Here is a 17,133-nt window from a genome sequence, read left to right on the forward strand (position 1 = left end):
TTCAACAATTATGACAACCTGTGAGGACATGTCAACATCTTATTTCTTACCCCAGCATCAGAAACATGGGATTTTCTTCAGAAGATCAAAGAGGGTCCCCTTCTTTCTTTTTCTCTTTCTGTTTTTTCCTTCTTTCTTCCATTTTTAGCTGTATGGCTGCACTAAAACTATGCTACAGATGTTTGAATATTGCCCGGGTGCATCTTCTGCAGGTACTTTGAGATGTTTTCCTTTCTGTCAGCAGCTGCCATGGGGGCTTTATGGTTGAATAAAGAAAATGCATCATTCTCACCATGGCTACAGGCACACATCGACATGTTGTTTATTGAGAAATGTTCCTTTTTTAAATGGTTTGATTGTGAGTGCGTTATGAAAGCATTTGTATGACTGCAATCACTGTCAGATAAATAGGGGAACATGTCTGTGTTTCCTTTTCCAGTTTATCTCATCAAAGCCTTCAATGACGATGGAACTTCAGGTGTAATGCCAGAGCCATTATATATCTCTGTATATGGTTCTGATTGGTGGTGGCATTTCAGTAATGGAAGATAATTGGTTTGCTCTTTACAAACTTCACAGTTTTTCAGTGGTCTTTCCTGTCAAGTTGCACACAGCAAACAATTCAGTCCTGTGTACTAGGACCATCTTTTGCTCTCTTTTCTTTCATACATTTAAACATTTTATTTACCCCTTTCTCTCCCCAATTGGTAGTTACGGTCTTGTCCCATCGCTGCAACTCCCGTATGGACTCGGGAGATGAAGGTCGAGAGCCATGCATCCTCCGAAACACAACCCTGCCAAGCCACACTGCTTCTTGACACACTGCTCGCTTAACCCGGAAGTCAGCTGCACCAATGTGTCAGATGAAACACTGCACCACTGGTGACCATGTCTGCATGCGCCCGGCCCACCACAGGAGTTGCTAGAGCACGATGGGACAAGGACATCCCAGCTGGCCAAACCGTCCCCTAACCCGCTGGGCCAATTTTGCGCCGCTTCATGGGTCTCCCGGTCTCGGACAGCTACGACACAGCCCAGGATCAAACCAGGTTCTGTAGTGACGCCTCAAGCACTGCAATGCAGTGTGTTAGACAGCTGCGCCACTCGGGAGGACCTTTTCAAGCTCTTTTCTATAAATGTGGTCTATACTAAACCTACAGTAAAAACATGTCTCAGGATGTAACAGGCATTTTCCTCTATGATACAAACATTTGTTGTGAAATGGCAAAATGGCACTGCAGACATAATCTCTCGTGGACAGAATACGTAAACGGTACAAATGACGCAAAATTTTTGTTCTGGGTTAACTGAGATTACTGTGGACATAGCAACATTGATACAGTGCAGTGTAGGTACTGTATGTGTACTGTGTGGGATGTTTCCACACTCCTCAGATCACTTCCTTCACAAACATTACAAATTCCTCACGTGCAGATTATGTCACCTGTCTATTCATAATGGCAATGCACAAACATTACATTTCATGGACAAATTACAATCTATATTTTTGTTGTATGATGAGTTACTGTATGTTTGATTTTCTTACAATAGCAATACTGTAACATATTTTGGACTAAGTACACATAGCAGTACTAATACTAGCTACTGCATGTAGCCCATAAAATATCTGACTCTGAAGGCAATACTTTCTTTAGGACCCCGAAGGCAATAATTCTGTTGACAGAAAAAAAATACTAAAAGCTGCCCCACCTTGATACATTGCACAATATTGTCTTAAGCTCTCACCAATATACCTGGGCATTGCCTAGAGTGTCTTGAAATGTTTCCAAGAAATCAGATTTCAAACAATTAACTGGTTGAGAGTACCAGAGAGAGAGAGTACCAGAGAGAGAGAGTACCAGAGAGAGAGAGAGAGAGAGGAGAGAGAGAGAGAGAGAGAGAGAGAGAGAGAGAGAGAGAGAGAGAGAGAGAGAGAGAGAGAGAGAGAGAGTCTTGTGGGCAGGCTCTAGGTTTCCCTCTATTTAAAATGCAATCATCACCCTACTTGTCATCTGTGGGGCTTCTGTCTCTCTTGTCTGTGAACCATCTACTACACTACAACCATCACTTACTGGAACAGGCACAGTGACAGACAGGGTTAGCTACAGACCAGCCACCTGCCTCACACAGCTAGAGTACAAAACCAAACCAGCATACCTGAAAGAAGACATCTCCCAACCAAACTTTGAACAGACTTCAGAACTACAGTGAGGTCGCAGGACTAGGAGTGAAGAAGATGATTTCAACTATTATATTGATGGTGTCTCTCTATGGGCTCTCTCTGGCCCAAGGGGAAGGAATGGAGAGGATCCAAGAATGTAAAACCAGATGCTCCAAGGTAGGAAATCACTCTTCCTGTATCTTTCTGAGGAAACACTGTTTCTGTTTCAAACACTTCTCAAGTGTCTATGAGCAGCATAGCTGCTATCACTTTGAATACTACTGCTAATATTATTACTATTATTACTATTGCTTCTAAAAACTGACTATAGCTTAACTACAAACAGAGCATACTCTACTGTTAACAATAGTCAGAAGTGAGAGTAGTGTTTGTCATATCATGACCAATAGGTTGTAGTATCAGTGTATCATATTTACTCTCTTGCATATAATAGAACCTTGATATCACATTCCCCATATATTCTGAGCAACCATGGCAACCAAACAAAGTAAAGGATTATAATGATTCTGTAGAGTTGTTACACCATTAGAGTTTATCACTTCATTTGGCAGTGGGTCTGCCTATACTCTGACTGAACTTTTACATTTAATACAGTGAAACACAGTGGCTGAGTGTAGAACATGAAGAGTTATCACTTAGGTGTGTTGACCATTTGAAACTTTAATATTGTGATGTAGTGTAAATATTACAAAACAACCCTATATCACCCACTGGATAGATTCTCAACTGGAGGTTGGAGACCCAAATTGGGTCGCGGGAGGCTTTGAAAGGGTAGCTGGGTTTAAAAAAAATCTTTATATAATATATTTATATGAAATAAAAACTCCATTCCGAACTTTAATGACTAATCCCAGAATCAGATATAAAGTGTGTAAAATGATTTTAAAAAGTATTTAACTTAGAAAAATCACATGCAGTATTTTAAGAGCTACAAATGTAGGATCTTAATTTGATCCCTCTTCTGTTGCCGAGAACTTTCCATGAAATGCACACTTGTAGTGTATTCAAGGATTTAAAAAGGCTCCTAAATTTCGGAATTTCCACTTTAAAATGTCAGACTTGTTTTGCCCAAACAAAAAAGGTATCAACCGCTAAAAAAAATGTCCATGAATTATAATCCATCTAATAATTTAAATTTCCTGTTGCTGCAGGACTATTTTCCTGCTGTACTGTAGCAAACTGGGTCAAATTAAGATTTTACATCTGTATTAGCACCGCTAACAAATTTGGTTGATTTTGTGATCCCAACATTCATCATCCAGAATATGAGCTATAAAATAGTTATTTATGGTTGCTTGTCAATGTTATCTGGCTAAGTCATTGATCCTGCTTTGAGTATACTCCTCTGTTAGCCTTGATACTTTCTGTCTATGTTTGCATCAGAGGCTGATGGGAGGAGCTATAGGAGGACAGGCTCATTGTAATGGCTGGAATGGAATAAATGGAACACTATCAAACACATCAAACATATGGAAACCACATTTGACTCCGTTCCATTAATTCCATTCCATCCGATACAATGAGCCCATCCTCCTATAGCCCCTCCAACCAGCCTCCTCTGGAACCATTAAGCGATTAAAAAATATCAAAAACAATAATTCGATGAAATATTGAATTTGGTCAGCTACCTTCAGACTAGTCTCGGAGCGAAACAACCGACATGTATGTGTTCGTGAGAGACACCTTTCAATAGAGGGGTCATATTAGTGTGTATCCCAAACTGTTCGGACGCTACAGACAGAAGTATGCAGATCAGCTGTAAAGACTTCAGACAAGTCCCGTGATGCTTGTGGGGGTTGTAGACCAAAACGGAGAACACCATCATGTTCATGAGAGTCTCATCATTCCATAAAGGGGTATTTCCATTCAGATGCTACATACGTTTTTGTGAGAATGACCGAGTTTCGGGATGTCTCATGGTCTGAAAAACACCACTTTAGCACTGCCAACTTTCACAGCAGATGCTGGTCTCAGAAAATTTCGTATTATTATATTATGTAAATCTGTGCGACCTCCTTTAGTATGATATGTTACATTTCAAATGTTATGTATTAAATAGCGAATGTCCATCGACCATTTTGTATGATATGTTCCGAATTACAATTTGCAAAATGTAAAATACTTTAGGAATTAGCAAAAAGTTCTATACGTTACTAATTTGCAAAACGTATGATATGTTACGAATTCTAGCTAGATCGCTAAAGTTAGCTAGTTGGCTCACGTTAGGTAGGCTAGGGTTGAGGGTTAGGGGTTAGAGTTTAGAAGTTAGGTTAAAGGGTTAGGGGAAGTGTTAGCTAACATGCTAAGTAAATTCAGCAAAAAAACAAACGTTTACACTTTAGCAGACGCTCTTATCCAGAGCAACTTACAGTAGTAAATGCATACATTTCATACATTTTTTTCTCCATACTGGCCCCCCGTGGGAATCGAACCCATAACCCTGGCGTTGCAAACACCATGCTCTACCAACTGAGCCACACGAGACCAGTTGGTAGACATCCTCTCACTGTCAACTGTGTTTATTTTCAGCAAACTTAACATGTGTAAATATTTGTATGAGCATAAGACTAAACAACTGAGACATAAACTGAACAAGTTCCACAGACATGTGACTAACAGAAATGGAATAATGTGTCCCTGAAAAAAGGAGGGGTCAAAATCAAAAGTAACAGTCAGTATCTGGTGTGGCCACCAGCTGCATTAAGTACTGCAGTGCATCTCCTCCTCATGGACTGCACCAGATTTGCCAGTTCTTGCTGTGAGATGTTACCCCACTCTTCCACCAAGGCACCTGCAAGTTCCCGGACATTTCTGTGGGGAATGGCCCTAGCCCTCACCCTCCGATCCAACAGGTCCCAGACGTGCTCAATGGGATTGAGATCCGAGCACTTCGCTGGCCATGGCAGAACACTGACATTCCTGTCTGCAAGAAATCACACACAGAACGAGCAGTATGGCTGGTGGCATTGTCATACTGGAGGGTCATGTCAGGATGAGCCTGCAGGAAGGGTACCACATGAGGGAGGAGGATGTCTTCCCTGTAACGCACAGTGTTGAGATTGCCTGCAATGACAACACGCTCACTCAGATGCTGTGACACACCGCCCCAGACCATGACGGCCACTCCAACTCCAAATCGATCCCGCTCCAGAGTACAGGCCTCGGTGTAACGCTCATTCCTTCGACGATAAACGCGAATCCGAGACAAAACCGCGACTCGTCAGTGAAGTGCGCTTTTTGCCAGTCCGGTCTGGTCCAGCGATGGTGGGTTTGTGCCCATAGGCGACGTTGTTGCCGGTGATGTCTGGTGAGGACCTGCCTTACAACAGGCCTACAAGCCCTCAGTCCAGCCTCTCTCAGCCTATTGCGGACAGTCCCTGACCATACTACAATGACAAATAACCCCTTTTACTGGTCAGGACGTGATTTTTTTTGTGGAATTCCACCTTTATTTTTTAGTGCTTTATTTTGACAGTTTAGAAAGGAGGGGTAAGATGGTACATTTCATTGAAATTGTACCCACTCAACCACACAGTAAGAAATTATTCTGGGGTGAATTGAAATTGACTCAAAAAATAACCAACAAAATATGTACATTTCAATTCAACCCAGAATAATTTCTTAATGAACATACATTTAATAAACTTAAACTTAATAAATGACCTAATAGAAATGAATGCAAGTCGTGCAGAGCCCGTAGTCTGGCGGTATCGCACCTGACTTAGGCAGGTCACAACTCTCCCCACAGAAGATTTCCCCGCTCCAACCCTTCAATCTGTTTCTACCATCCATCTGTAATCCCTCTGTCATTTCATAACAGTCTCAGTAAAGTGTCAAAATAACCCCAAAATATATTTAAAAAAAACGTACACAAGTGGTTTCAATGATTTGTTAATTTCAATTTACCAAAATAATGTAAATCCACCTTAAAGCTGCAATATATTACTTTTTGGGTGACCTGACCAAATTCACATAGACATGTGTGATATAGATATGTCATTATCATTGAAAGCAAGTCTAAGAAGCGGTAGATTTGTTCCAAAAAGGGGTATTTCTATGCTTCCCGTTCTTAAGTTTAGCTTTTGTCTTTTACTTTCGGTTTTGCACACCAGCTGAAAAAACTATATTTTTGGTTATGGTGCAATGATTCTCTTCACAACACTTGCTTGTTTTGTCACATAGCTGAAATTAGGAGAGCTGTTAGAATTTTAGCAAACCAGGAAATGGCAGAGCGATTTCTGCGTAGTGCATCTTTAATATGTTGCTCAAAATGTAAGCATCTTTCATGAGGATAGCCAAAACTAGAAACAATAGAGTGATTGAACTCATTGGAAGTCTTTGGTTTTAATCACCTTGAATTCACTATCTTGCCACGTGACTCTGTTTTTAGAGGATTGTGGGTAATTCCAAATGTTTTAACTTCATGATTCTTTCACACAATGTTCTATGCATGTTTGAAGAAAGAAAAGTATATTTCTATATTAGTATTAAGCATGTTGTGCCATGAGGTAAAATGGATCATGAGGAATGAATATCGAAACCGTTAGAAAAATGTACGCTCAATGTGGACAGCAACAGTTCCCACATTGTTGATTGGCAGTGGAAGAGTATAATCTTCAATTAATGCAGATGCATTGCCAGCTACTGCTGGTAGATTGAAAACTGTGCTTGGCAATGCCTGCCAAAATGGTATATAAAGGCAAATAATCAAATATATAAAATAATGTTAAACATTAACACGCCTCAGAAAAAAGGGATCTAATTATGCACTAGACAAGATTCAAAACATCATAATGGTGTTTATTCCCTGGCAAGGTGTTGCACAACACTTGATTTAGTGGTGTTACAATGTTTCAAAACATCTCAGGATGATGTGTTTCAAAACTCCAGCAAAGTTCAAGTTTTGTCTCCTTCAAGTTGGTGGCAGCCCAGTTGCAGCTAGTTTTGGTGTTACAAAGCACCTAAGTTTAACAGTGTAGTTGACACGTGTGGGGAAATGTTTACACTAAGGTAAGTGTTAGGGTTGAGGCTAGGGCTAGGGTTGAGCCACCATGTGGGCATGAAGTAGAATGATGAAGCATTTGATTCCAGTATAGTAAATGAGCTTCCTGGTCAGATTGAACACAATTCTGTGTTGTCTTTGTGTACTCAGCATTGGTATTTCCTTGAGTTGAGCTGTGTTGGAGATCCTTTACCACAGTTTAAACATTGGTAAACCTACACAAAGAGGAGGAGGATGGAATTCCAGTCCTCTGAATGGTCTTTCTACACCTACAAACATGACTTTGCTAAATCCAAGAGTACTTCTCAATAGTCCAACATGACTTCATATCATCTCCTTTCCTTCAGTGAAGGAACAGGTGACAGCAGATGCCCAGTCAGCATCCAACTTGTTGCCTTCACCTGTGATTTCAGATCTGTGTAGATGGAGAAGAGATGACGAAGGAAGCTGATTTAGACTATCGAGATATACCCAACTGTCAAAGACAGACAAACATACCACACATCCTCTCCACCCCCACATTGCTCATCCTCTCCCACTGTTGACCACAGCGTCAGACAGAGTTCTATTGTATAAATGGAGCCAGGTCATGGGAGTCTTATCGCATTTTCTCTGAAAAAAGGAAGTTATTTGATTCAGAATTACTGTACCTCATTTGTTTTTACATCTTCCCTGAGAGTAGCATAGGTAAATGAATGATACACGCAAGCCATGGTCCACCTAACCAGGATACCAGGAAGAGAGCAGTGTTCCGTCTGCGTTACTGGTGACGTGCAGTGTTGTCTGACATGCACATTGGCAGAAACCAACCCTGTGAACTACTTCCTGAAAGCAGTGAATTGATTCTATTTCTAGGTTGTAGGATGGATTATTTCCTTGTTTGTGGGATGAAGTGCGTGTAGTTTATTGTGATATGCAAATAACTGTCTGGTAAGGTAGATACATAAAAACTACATTATTTCTTGAATCAACATGCAAACACAACTAATCACCCTAGTAATTAGTTGTTGTTGACAAAATTAACACTGACTTACTGACTGCCCTCACTTTGGCAAAACAGATTAAAAGGAGTTTCATGTGAAATTGAATGTCCATTTGTCTCACGTGGAATTTTCGTCAAATAAAATGAAAAGTAATTGGTAATACAGTGGGGGGAAAAAAGTATTTTATCCCCTGCTGATTTTGTACGTTTGCCCACTGACAAAGAAAGGATCAGTCTATAATTTTAATGGTAGGTTTATTTGAACAGTGAGAGACAGAATAACAACAAAAAAATCAAGAAAAACACATGTCAGAAATGTTATAAATTGATTTGCATTTTAATGAGGGAAATAAGTATTTGACCCCCTCTCAATCAGAAAGATTTCTGGATCCCAGGTGTCTTTTATACAGGTAACGAGCTGAGATTAGGAGCACACTCTTAAATGGAGTGCTCCTAACCACAGCTTGTTACCTGTAAAAAAGACAACAGAAGCAATCAATCTATCAGATTCCAAACTCTCCACCATGGCCAAGACCAAAGAGCTCTCCAAGGATGTCAGGGACAAGATTGTAGACCTACACAAGGCTCGAATGGGCTACAAGACAATCGTCAAGCAGCTTGGTGAGAAGGTGACAACATTTGGTGCAATTATTCGCAAATGGAAGAAACACAAAAGAACTGTCAATATCCCTCGGCCTGGGGCTCCATGCAAGATCTCACCTCGTGGAGTTGCAATGATCATGAGAACGGTGAGGAATCAGCCCAGAACTACACGGGAGGATCTTGTCAATGATCTCAAGGCAGCTGGGACCATAGTCACCAAGAAAACAATTGGTAACACACTACGCCGTGAAGGACTGAAATCCTGCAGTCCCCCTGCTCAAGAATACATATACAGGCCCGTCTGAAGTTTGCCAATGAACATCTGAATGACTCAGAGGACAACTGGTGAAAGTGTTGTGGTCAGATGAGACCAAAATGGAGCTCTTTGACATCAACTCAACTCGCCGTGTTTGGAGGAGGGGGAATGCTGCCTATGACCCCAAGAACACCATCTCCACCGTCAAACATGGAGGTGGAAACATTATGCTTAGGGGGTGTTTTTCTGCTAAGGGGACAGGACAACTTCACAGCATCAAAGGGACGATGGACGGGGCCATGTACCGTCAAATCTTGGTTGAAAACCTCCTTCCCTCAGCCCGGGCATTGAAAATGGGTCGTGGATGGGTATTCCAGCATGACAATGACCCAAAACACATGGCCAAGGCAACAAAGGAGTGGCTCAAGAAGAAGCACATTAAAACCTCTTACATCTAGATGTTCCGCTAGCGGAACACCTGCTCCAATATCCAATGATAGGCGTGGCGCGAATTACAAATTCCTCAAAAATCCCAAAACTTCAATTTTTCAAACATATCACTATTTTACACCATTTTAAAGACAAGACTCTCCTTTATCTAACCATACTGTCCGATTTCTAAAAGGCTTTACAGCGAAAGCAAAACATTAGATTATGTCAGCAGTGTACCCAGCCAGAAATAATCAGACACCCATTTTTCAAGCTAGCATATAATGTCACAAAAAACAAAACCACAGCTAAATGCAGCACTAACCTTTGATGATCTTCATCAGATGACAACCCTAGGACATTATGTTATACAATACATGCATGTTTTGTTCAATCAAGTTCATATTTATATCAAAAACCAGCTTTTTACATTAGCATGTGACGTTCAGAACTAGCATTCCCACCGAACACTTCCGGGGAATTTACTAAATTACTCACAATAAACGTTCACAAAAAAACATAACAATTATTTTAACCTCTCAGGGCTAGGCGGGACGAATTCGTCCCACCTACGTAACAGCCACTTGCAGCCTGTGGCGCGATTTTCAAAACCTTAAAAATCCTATTACTTCAATTTCTCAAACATATGACTATTTTACAGCTATTTAAAGACAAGACTCTCGTTAATCTAACCACACTGTCCGATTTCAAAAAGGCTTTACAACGAAAGCAAAACATTAGATTATGTCAGCAGAGTACCAAGCCAGAAATAATCAGACACCCATTTTTCAAGCCAGCATATAATGTCACCAAAACCCAGAAGACAGCTAAATGCAGCACTCACCTTTGATGATCTTCATCAGATGACAACCCTAGGACATTATGTTATACAATACATGCATGTTTTGTTCAATCAAGTTCATATTTATATCAAAAACCAGCTTTTTACATTAGCATGTGACGTTCAGAACTAGCATACCCCCCGCAAACTTCCGGGGAATTTACTAACAGTTTGCTAAATTACTCACGATAAACGTTCACAAAAAGCATAACAATTATTTTAAGAATTATAGATACAGACCTCCTCTATGCACTCGATATGTCCGATTTTAAAATAGCTTTTTGGTGAAAGCACATTTTGCAATATTCTAAGTACATAGCCCAGGCATCACGGGCTCGCTATTTAGACACCCGGCAAGTTTAGCACTCACCATAATCATATTTACTATTATAAAAGTTTGATTACCTTTTGTTGTCTTCGTCAGAATGCACTCCCAGGACTGCTACTTCAATAACAAATGTTGGTTTGGTCCAAAATAATCCATCGTTATATCCGAATAGCGGCGTTTTGTTCGTGCGTTCCAGACACTATCCGAAATGGTAAAGAAGGGTCGCGCATGGCGCAATTCGTGACAAAAAAATTCTAAATATTCCATTACCGTACTTCGAAGCATGTCAACCGCTGTTTAAAATCAATTTTTATGCCATTTTTCTCGTAGAAAAGCGATAATATTCCGACCGGGAATCTCCTTTTCGGCAAACAGAGGAAAAAATCACAAAGACGGGGGCGGTCAGGTCACGCGCCTAAGCCCAGAGTCCCTTGATCGGCCACTTGAGAAAGGCGATAATGTGTTTCAGCCTGGGGCTGGGATGACGACATTCAGGTTTTTCCCGGGCTCTGAGCGCCTATGGACGACGGTGGAAGTGTCACGTTAGAGCAGAGATCCTTAGTAAAAGATAGAGATGGAAAAGAAGTTCAAGAAATGGTCAGACAGGCCACTTCCTGTAAAGGAATCTCTCAGGTTTTGACCTGCCATTTGAGTTCTGTTATACTCACAGACACCATTCAAACAGTTTTAGAAACTTTAGGGTGTTTTCTATCCATATGTAATAAGTATATGAATATTCTAGTTACTGGGTAGGAGTGGTAACCAGATTAAATCGGGTATGTTTTTTATCCAGCCGTGTCAATACTGCCCCCTAGCCCTAACAGGATAAATCAATGGGTAAAACCCGTCACACACCAGCATAACGTGCACAAGCACTACAATAACCTCTCTAGGATAGGGGGCAGTATTTTCACATCCGGATAAAAAACGTACCCGATTTAATCTGGTTATTACTACTGCCCAGAAACTAGAATATGCATATAATTGTTTGATTTGGATAGAAAATACCCTAAAGTTTCTAAAACTGTTTGAATGGTGTCTGTGAGAATAACAGAACTCATATGGCAGGCCATAACCTGAGAAGATTCCAAACAGGAAGTGCCCTCTCTGACCATTTATTGGCCTTCTACACTCTCTTTATTGAAAACTGAGGATCTCTGCTGTAACGTGACACTTTGGAAGGCTCCCATAGGCTCTCAGAAGGCGCCAGAATGTTGAATGATGACTTTGCAGCCCATGGCTGAAAAACAGTAGCGCATTTGGTAAGTGGTCGATCTGAGAACAATGAGACGGGGGCGCACGTGCACGAGACGACTCCATTTTCAACTTTGAGTCTTTGAACGAAAACAGGGTTTCCCGGTCGGAATATTATCGCTTTTTTACAAGAAAAATCGCATAAAAATTGATTTTAAACAACGTTTGACATGCTTCAAAGTACGGTAATGGAATATTTAGAATTGTTTTGTCACATTACGTGTCCGCGCGTCACCGTTCGGATAGTGTCTTGAACGCAAGAACAAAACAGAGGATATTTGAACATAACTATGGATTATTTTGAAGCAAAACAACATTTGTGGATGAAGTAGAAGTCCTGGGAGTGCATTCTGACGAAGAACAGCAAAGGTAATCCAATTTTTCTTATAGTAAATCTGAGTTTGGTGAGTGCCAAACTTGGTGGGTGTCAAAATAGCTAGCCCGTGATGGCAAGCTATCTACTCAGAATATTGCAAAATGTGCTTTTGCCGAAAAGCTATTTTAAAATCGGACACCGCGATTGCATAAAGGAGTTCTGTATCTATAATTCTTAAAATAATTGTTATGTTTTTTGTGAACGTTTATCGTGAGTAATTTAGTAAATTCACCGGAAGTTTGCGATGGGTATGCTAGTTCTGAACGTCACATGCTAATGTAAAAAGCTGGTTTTTGATATAAATATGAACTTGATTGAATAAAACATGCATGTTTTGTATAACATAATGTCCTAGGAGTGTCATCTGATGAAGATCATCAAAGGTTAGTGCTGCATTTAGCTGTGGTTTTGGTTTTTGTGACATTATATGCTAGCTTGAAAAATGGGTGTCTGATTATTTCTGGCTGGGTACTCTGCTGACATAATCTAATGTTTTGCTTTCGTTGTAAAGCCTTTTTGAAATCGGACAGTGTGGTTAGATTAACGAGAGTCTTGTCTTTAAAATGGTGTAAAATAGTCATATGTTTGAGAAATTGAAGTAATAGCATTTCTAAGGTATTTGAATATCGCGCCACGGGATTCCACTGGCTGTTGAGTAGGTGGGACGTCCCACATACCCTAGAGAGGATAAACAATTCCGAACAAGGACATGGGGGGGGGAACAGAAGCTTAAGTACACAACATGTAATGATGAAATTGAAACCAGGTGTGTGGGAAGACAAGACAAAACAAATGGAAAATTAAAGGTGGATCGGCGATGGCTAGAAGACCGGTGACGTCGACCACCGAACAAGGAGAGGGACCGACTTCGGAGGAATTTGTGACAATAACTGGCATCATCATTGCTTAAATGGCAAATGTGAGAAAGCACAGACATGCTACCGTAAATAAACATTTCTGAGAGTATGGCAACCATGTTCTGGGTTCGTTTCTGTTAGAAGCAACACTACCACCTAGGCCATGTTTCGGCAACAAATTAGGAATGCTACAGCTAGAAATGCAATGATGAAAGCTGATGTGATTCCTAATCAGACACGTTTGTTCTACATGTGGTGTGGATTTCAAAAAGACAAGAGTTTTCTTTTAGATGCTCATCTATCTAGAATGAGAAACCCATTTTAATTCGATCAGATAGGTGTGTTGCCAAATAATGACATTAACATATATTGCTAAGAATGAGAGTAGGATGACTCCCCTGACTTCAAAGTATTTTTCTTTCCAGGCAGACCGCAATTTCTGATACCATGATGTATTCTGATCAACTGGCTTGTTCTTGTGTCAGGAAACTAAATACCACATTTATCAGATAATATACTGTACCTGGCCAATACAAGATTTTTAACCAAATTCCAAGTTACTGCATTTTGCTTTTGTAGGGCAGAATAGAGAAAGCCCTTAAATTGTTGGAAATAAGTAAAAGATGAGAGAATAGTCAAATTAACTGATAACTGACAGGCAGGGTACCATAAAAAAGATCTGAATGGTGTGCACTGATAAGTTATGAGTTCAAATCTCAGGTGAGAACATGTTGAATAATAATGACTGTATAAATGAACATGCACAATGTAATCGTGTTTGTCAAATATGTAAGTGAAAAGCATTGTGTGTGTCAGTATCCATAACCTTGCCAACAGACAAAAAGAGCTGTGAATGGATCATTGGTTCACCAATCAGGGCCTTGATGGGCTTGGCAACAGCAACAATGTGTAATTACATTTTTTGGGGGGAGAACTTTTCTTTGGGACAATTAGGCGATGTCCTGACAACTGATACACAAATGTTCCTGCAATATTCTCCTAACCCTTAGAAAACTGGACGCAAATGTTCTTGAAACTTCCATGAAACGCGTCTAGAACATTGTTGTATATTCTGAGAACATTGTAACCACATTCTAGATAAGTTCTGTTTGACATTGAGGGAATGTTCTAACAAAAACATGCTAAAAAGTTTCTCAGAAGGTTTTTGCTTACATAATGTACCCCTAACTAATGGAAAACTGGACACTCAAACATTAGGGCAACATTACGGTAACGTTACAAAAACGTACTCTTTCCCTAGAATTGTTAGCTGGAATAGTGGCCAGCTGGGCTTGTTTGTTTGTACTGCACAGCTGGGGTTGTGAGTACTCTGTTAAGTGTATAATGTGTATAAGTAATATAAAGTGTATATCAAGTGCATAAATAAACATCTTACAGTGTCTTTCATCTTCTCTCTGCAGGGCCTTCAATGCAAAAGTAAAACCCACTGTGAGTGCATTACAATATACCCATTACAAACAATGTTGTTATACTCTGTGTGTGTGCTTGATTGTGTTGACAATGACACTATGGTAAATCTCTGATGGTCCTGTGATCAGATATAAATTGATGTCTGAAATACATTTGTATCTGTATCTGTCAAACGCTCCCTGAAACATTTCAACGAGCAAGCCTTTCTATTCGACCTGGCCCTGGTATCCTGGAAGGATATTGACCTCATCCCGTCAGTAGAGGATGCCTGGTTATTTTTAAAAAATGCCTTCCTCTCCATCTTAAATAAGCATGCCCCTTTCAAGAAATTTAGAACCAGGAACAGATATAGCCCTTGGTTCTCCCCAGACCTGACTGCCCTTAACCAACACAAAAATATCCTATGGCGTTCTGCATTAGCATCGAACTGCCCCCGCGATATGCAACTTTTTAGGGAAGTTAGAAACCAATACACACAGGCAGTTAGAAACGCCAAGGCTAGCTTTTTCAAACAGAAATTCGCTTCGTGCAACTCCAACTCTAAAAAGTTCTGGGACATTGTAAAGTCCATGGAGAACAAGAACACCTCCTCCCAACTGCCCACTGCACTGAGGATAGGAAACTCTGTCACCACCGATAAGCCCACTATAATTGAGAATTTCAATAAGCATTTTTCTACGGCTGGCCATGCTTTCCACCTAACTACCCCTACTGCATTCAACAGCACTGCACCCCCCACAGCTACTCGCCCAAGCCTCCCCCATTTCTCCTTCTCCCAAATCCATTCAGCTGATGTTCTGAAAGAGCTGCAAAATCTGGACCCCTACAAATCAGCTGGGCTTGACAATCTGGACCCTTTCTTTCTAAAATTATCTGCCGAAATTATTGCAACCCCTATTACTAGCCTGTTCAACCTCTCTTTCGTGTCGTCTGAGATTCCCATAGATTGGAAAGCAGCTGCTGTCATCCCCCTCTTCAAAGGAGGTGACACTCTTGACCCAAATTGCTACAGACCTATATCCATCCTACCCTGCCTTTCTAAGGTCTTCGAAAGCCAAGTCAACAAACAGATTACCGACCATTTCGAATCCCACCGCACCCTCTCCCTTATGCAATCTGGTTTCAGAGCTGGTCATGGGTGCACCTCAGCCACGCTCAAGGTCCTAAACGACATCGTAACCGCCATCGATAAGAAACAATACTGTGCTGCCGTATTCATTGACCTGGCCAAAGCTTTTGACTCTGTTAATCACCACATCCTCATCGGCAGACTCAGTAGCCTTGGTTTCTCAAACGATTGTGTCGCCTGGTTCACCAACTACTTCTCTGACAGAGTTCAGTGTGTCAAATCGGAGGGCCTACTGTCTGGACCTCTGGCAGTCTCTATGGGGGTACCACAGGGTTCAATTCTTGGGCCAACTCTTTTCTCTGTATACATAAATGATGTCGCTCTTGCTGCTGGTGAATCTCTGATCCACCTCTACGCAGACGACACCATTCTGTACACTTCTGGCCCTTCTTTGGACACTGTGTTAACAACCCTCCAGACGAGCTTCAATGCCATTCAACTCTCCTTCCGTGGTCTCCAACTGCTCCTAAACACAAGTAAAACTAAATGCATGCTCTTCAACCGATCGCTGCCTGCACCTGCCCGCCTGTCCAGCATCACTTCTCTGGACGGTTCTAACTTAGAATTTGTGGACAACTACAAATACCTAGGTGTCTGGTTAGACTGTAAACTTTCCTTCCAGACTCACATCAATCATCTCCAATCCAAAGTGAAATCTCGAATTGGCTTCCTATTTCGCAACAAAGCATCCTTCACTCATGCTGCCAAACATACCCTCGTAAAACTGACCATCCTACCAATCCTCGACTTCGGCGATGTCATTTACAAAATAGCTTCCAATACCCTACTCAACAAGCTGGATGCAGTCTATCACAGTGCCATCCGTTTTGTCACCAAAGCCCCATATACTACCCACCACTGAGACCTGTACGCTCTCGTTGGCTGGCCTTCGCTTCATAATCGTCGCCAAACACATTGGCTCCAGGTCATCTACAAGACCCTGCTAGGTAAAGTCCCCCCTTATCTCCGCTCACTGGTCACCATAGCAGCACCCACCTGTAGCACGCGCTCCAGCAGGTATATCTCTCTGGTCACCCCTAAAGCCAACTTCTCCTTTGGTCGTCTCTCCTTCCAGTTCTCTGCTGCCAATGACTGGAACGAACTACAAAAATCTCTGAAACTGGAAACACTTATCTCCCTCACTAGCTTTAAGCACCAGCTGTCAGAGCAGCTCACAGATCACTGCACCTGTCCATAGCCCATCTATAATTTAGCCCAAACTACTACCTCTTCCCCTACTGTATTTATTTATTTAGCTCCTTTGCACCATATTATTTATATTTTATCTCTGAACTTTCTTCAAACTACAAATCTACCATTCCAGTGTTTTTCTTGCTATACTTTATTTACTTTGCCACCATGGCATTTTTTTGCCTTTACCTCCCTTATCTCACATCATTTGCTCACATTGTATATAGTCTTATTTTTTTTTCTTCTACTGCATCATTGATTGTATGTTGTTT

The 17,133-nt window shown here is 41.0% G+C and overlaps 1 protein-coding gene and 1 long non-coding RNA gene across 2 annotated transcripts in view; one reads left to right on the forward strand and one right to left on the reverse strand.

Moving 5' to 3' along the window:
- Positions 1–2,026: 2,026 nt before the first annotated feature.
- The window catches only part of il17rel (interleukin 17 receptor E-like), a 53,424-nt gene continuing 38,317 nt past the window's right edge, over positions 2,027–17,133 (forward strand). The window contains exons 1-2 of the mRNA XM_014152794.3: positions 2,027–2,338; positions 14,532–14,559. Of these exons, the coding sequence (XP_014008269.2) occupies positions 2,237–2,338; positions 14,532–14,559 (130 nt within the window). The 5' untranslated portion in view covers positions 2,027–2,236. The remainder of the gene's footprint in view (positions 2,339–14,531; positions 14,560–17,133) is intronic.
- On the reverse strand, positions 6,962–7,961 carry LOC123728214 (uncharacterized). Its single transcript, XR_006760089.2, has 2 exons — positions 7,835–7,961; positions 6,962–7,599 (listed from the first exon to the last, which is right to left on the reverse strand). It is a non-coding gene; the product is annotated as an uncharacterized LOC123728214 (long non-coding RNA).

The sequence above is a fragment of the Salmo salar genome, chromosome 17 (genome assembly GCF_965601325.2).
Source record: "Salmo salar chromosome 17, fSalSal1, whole genome shotgun sequence".
NCBI classification, from domain to species: Eukaryota; Metazoa; Chordata; class Actinopteri; order Salmoniformes; family Salmonidae; genus Salmo; species Salmo salar.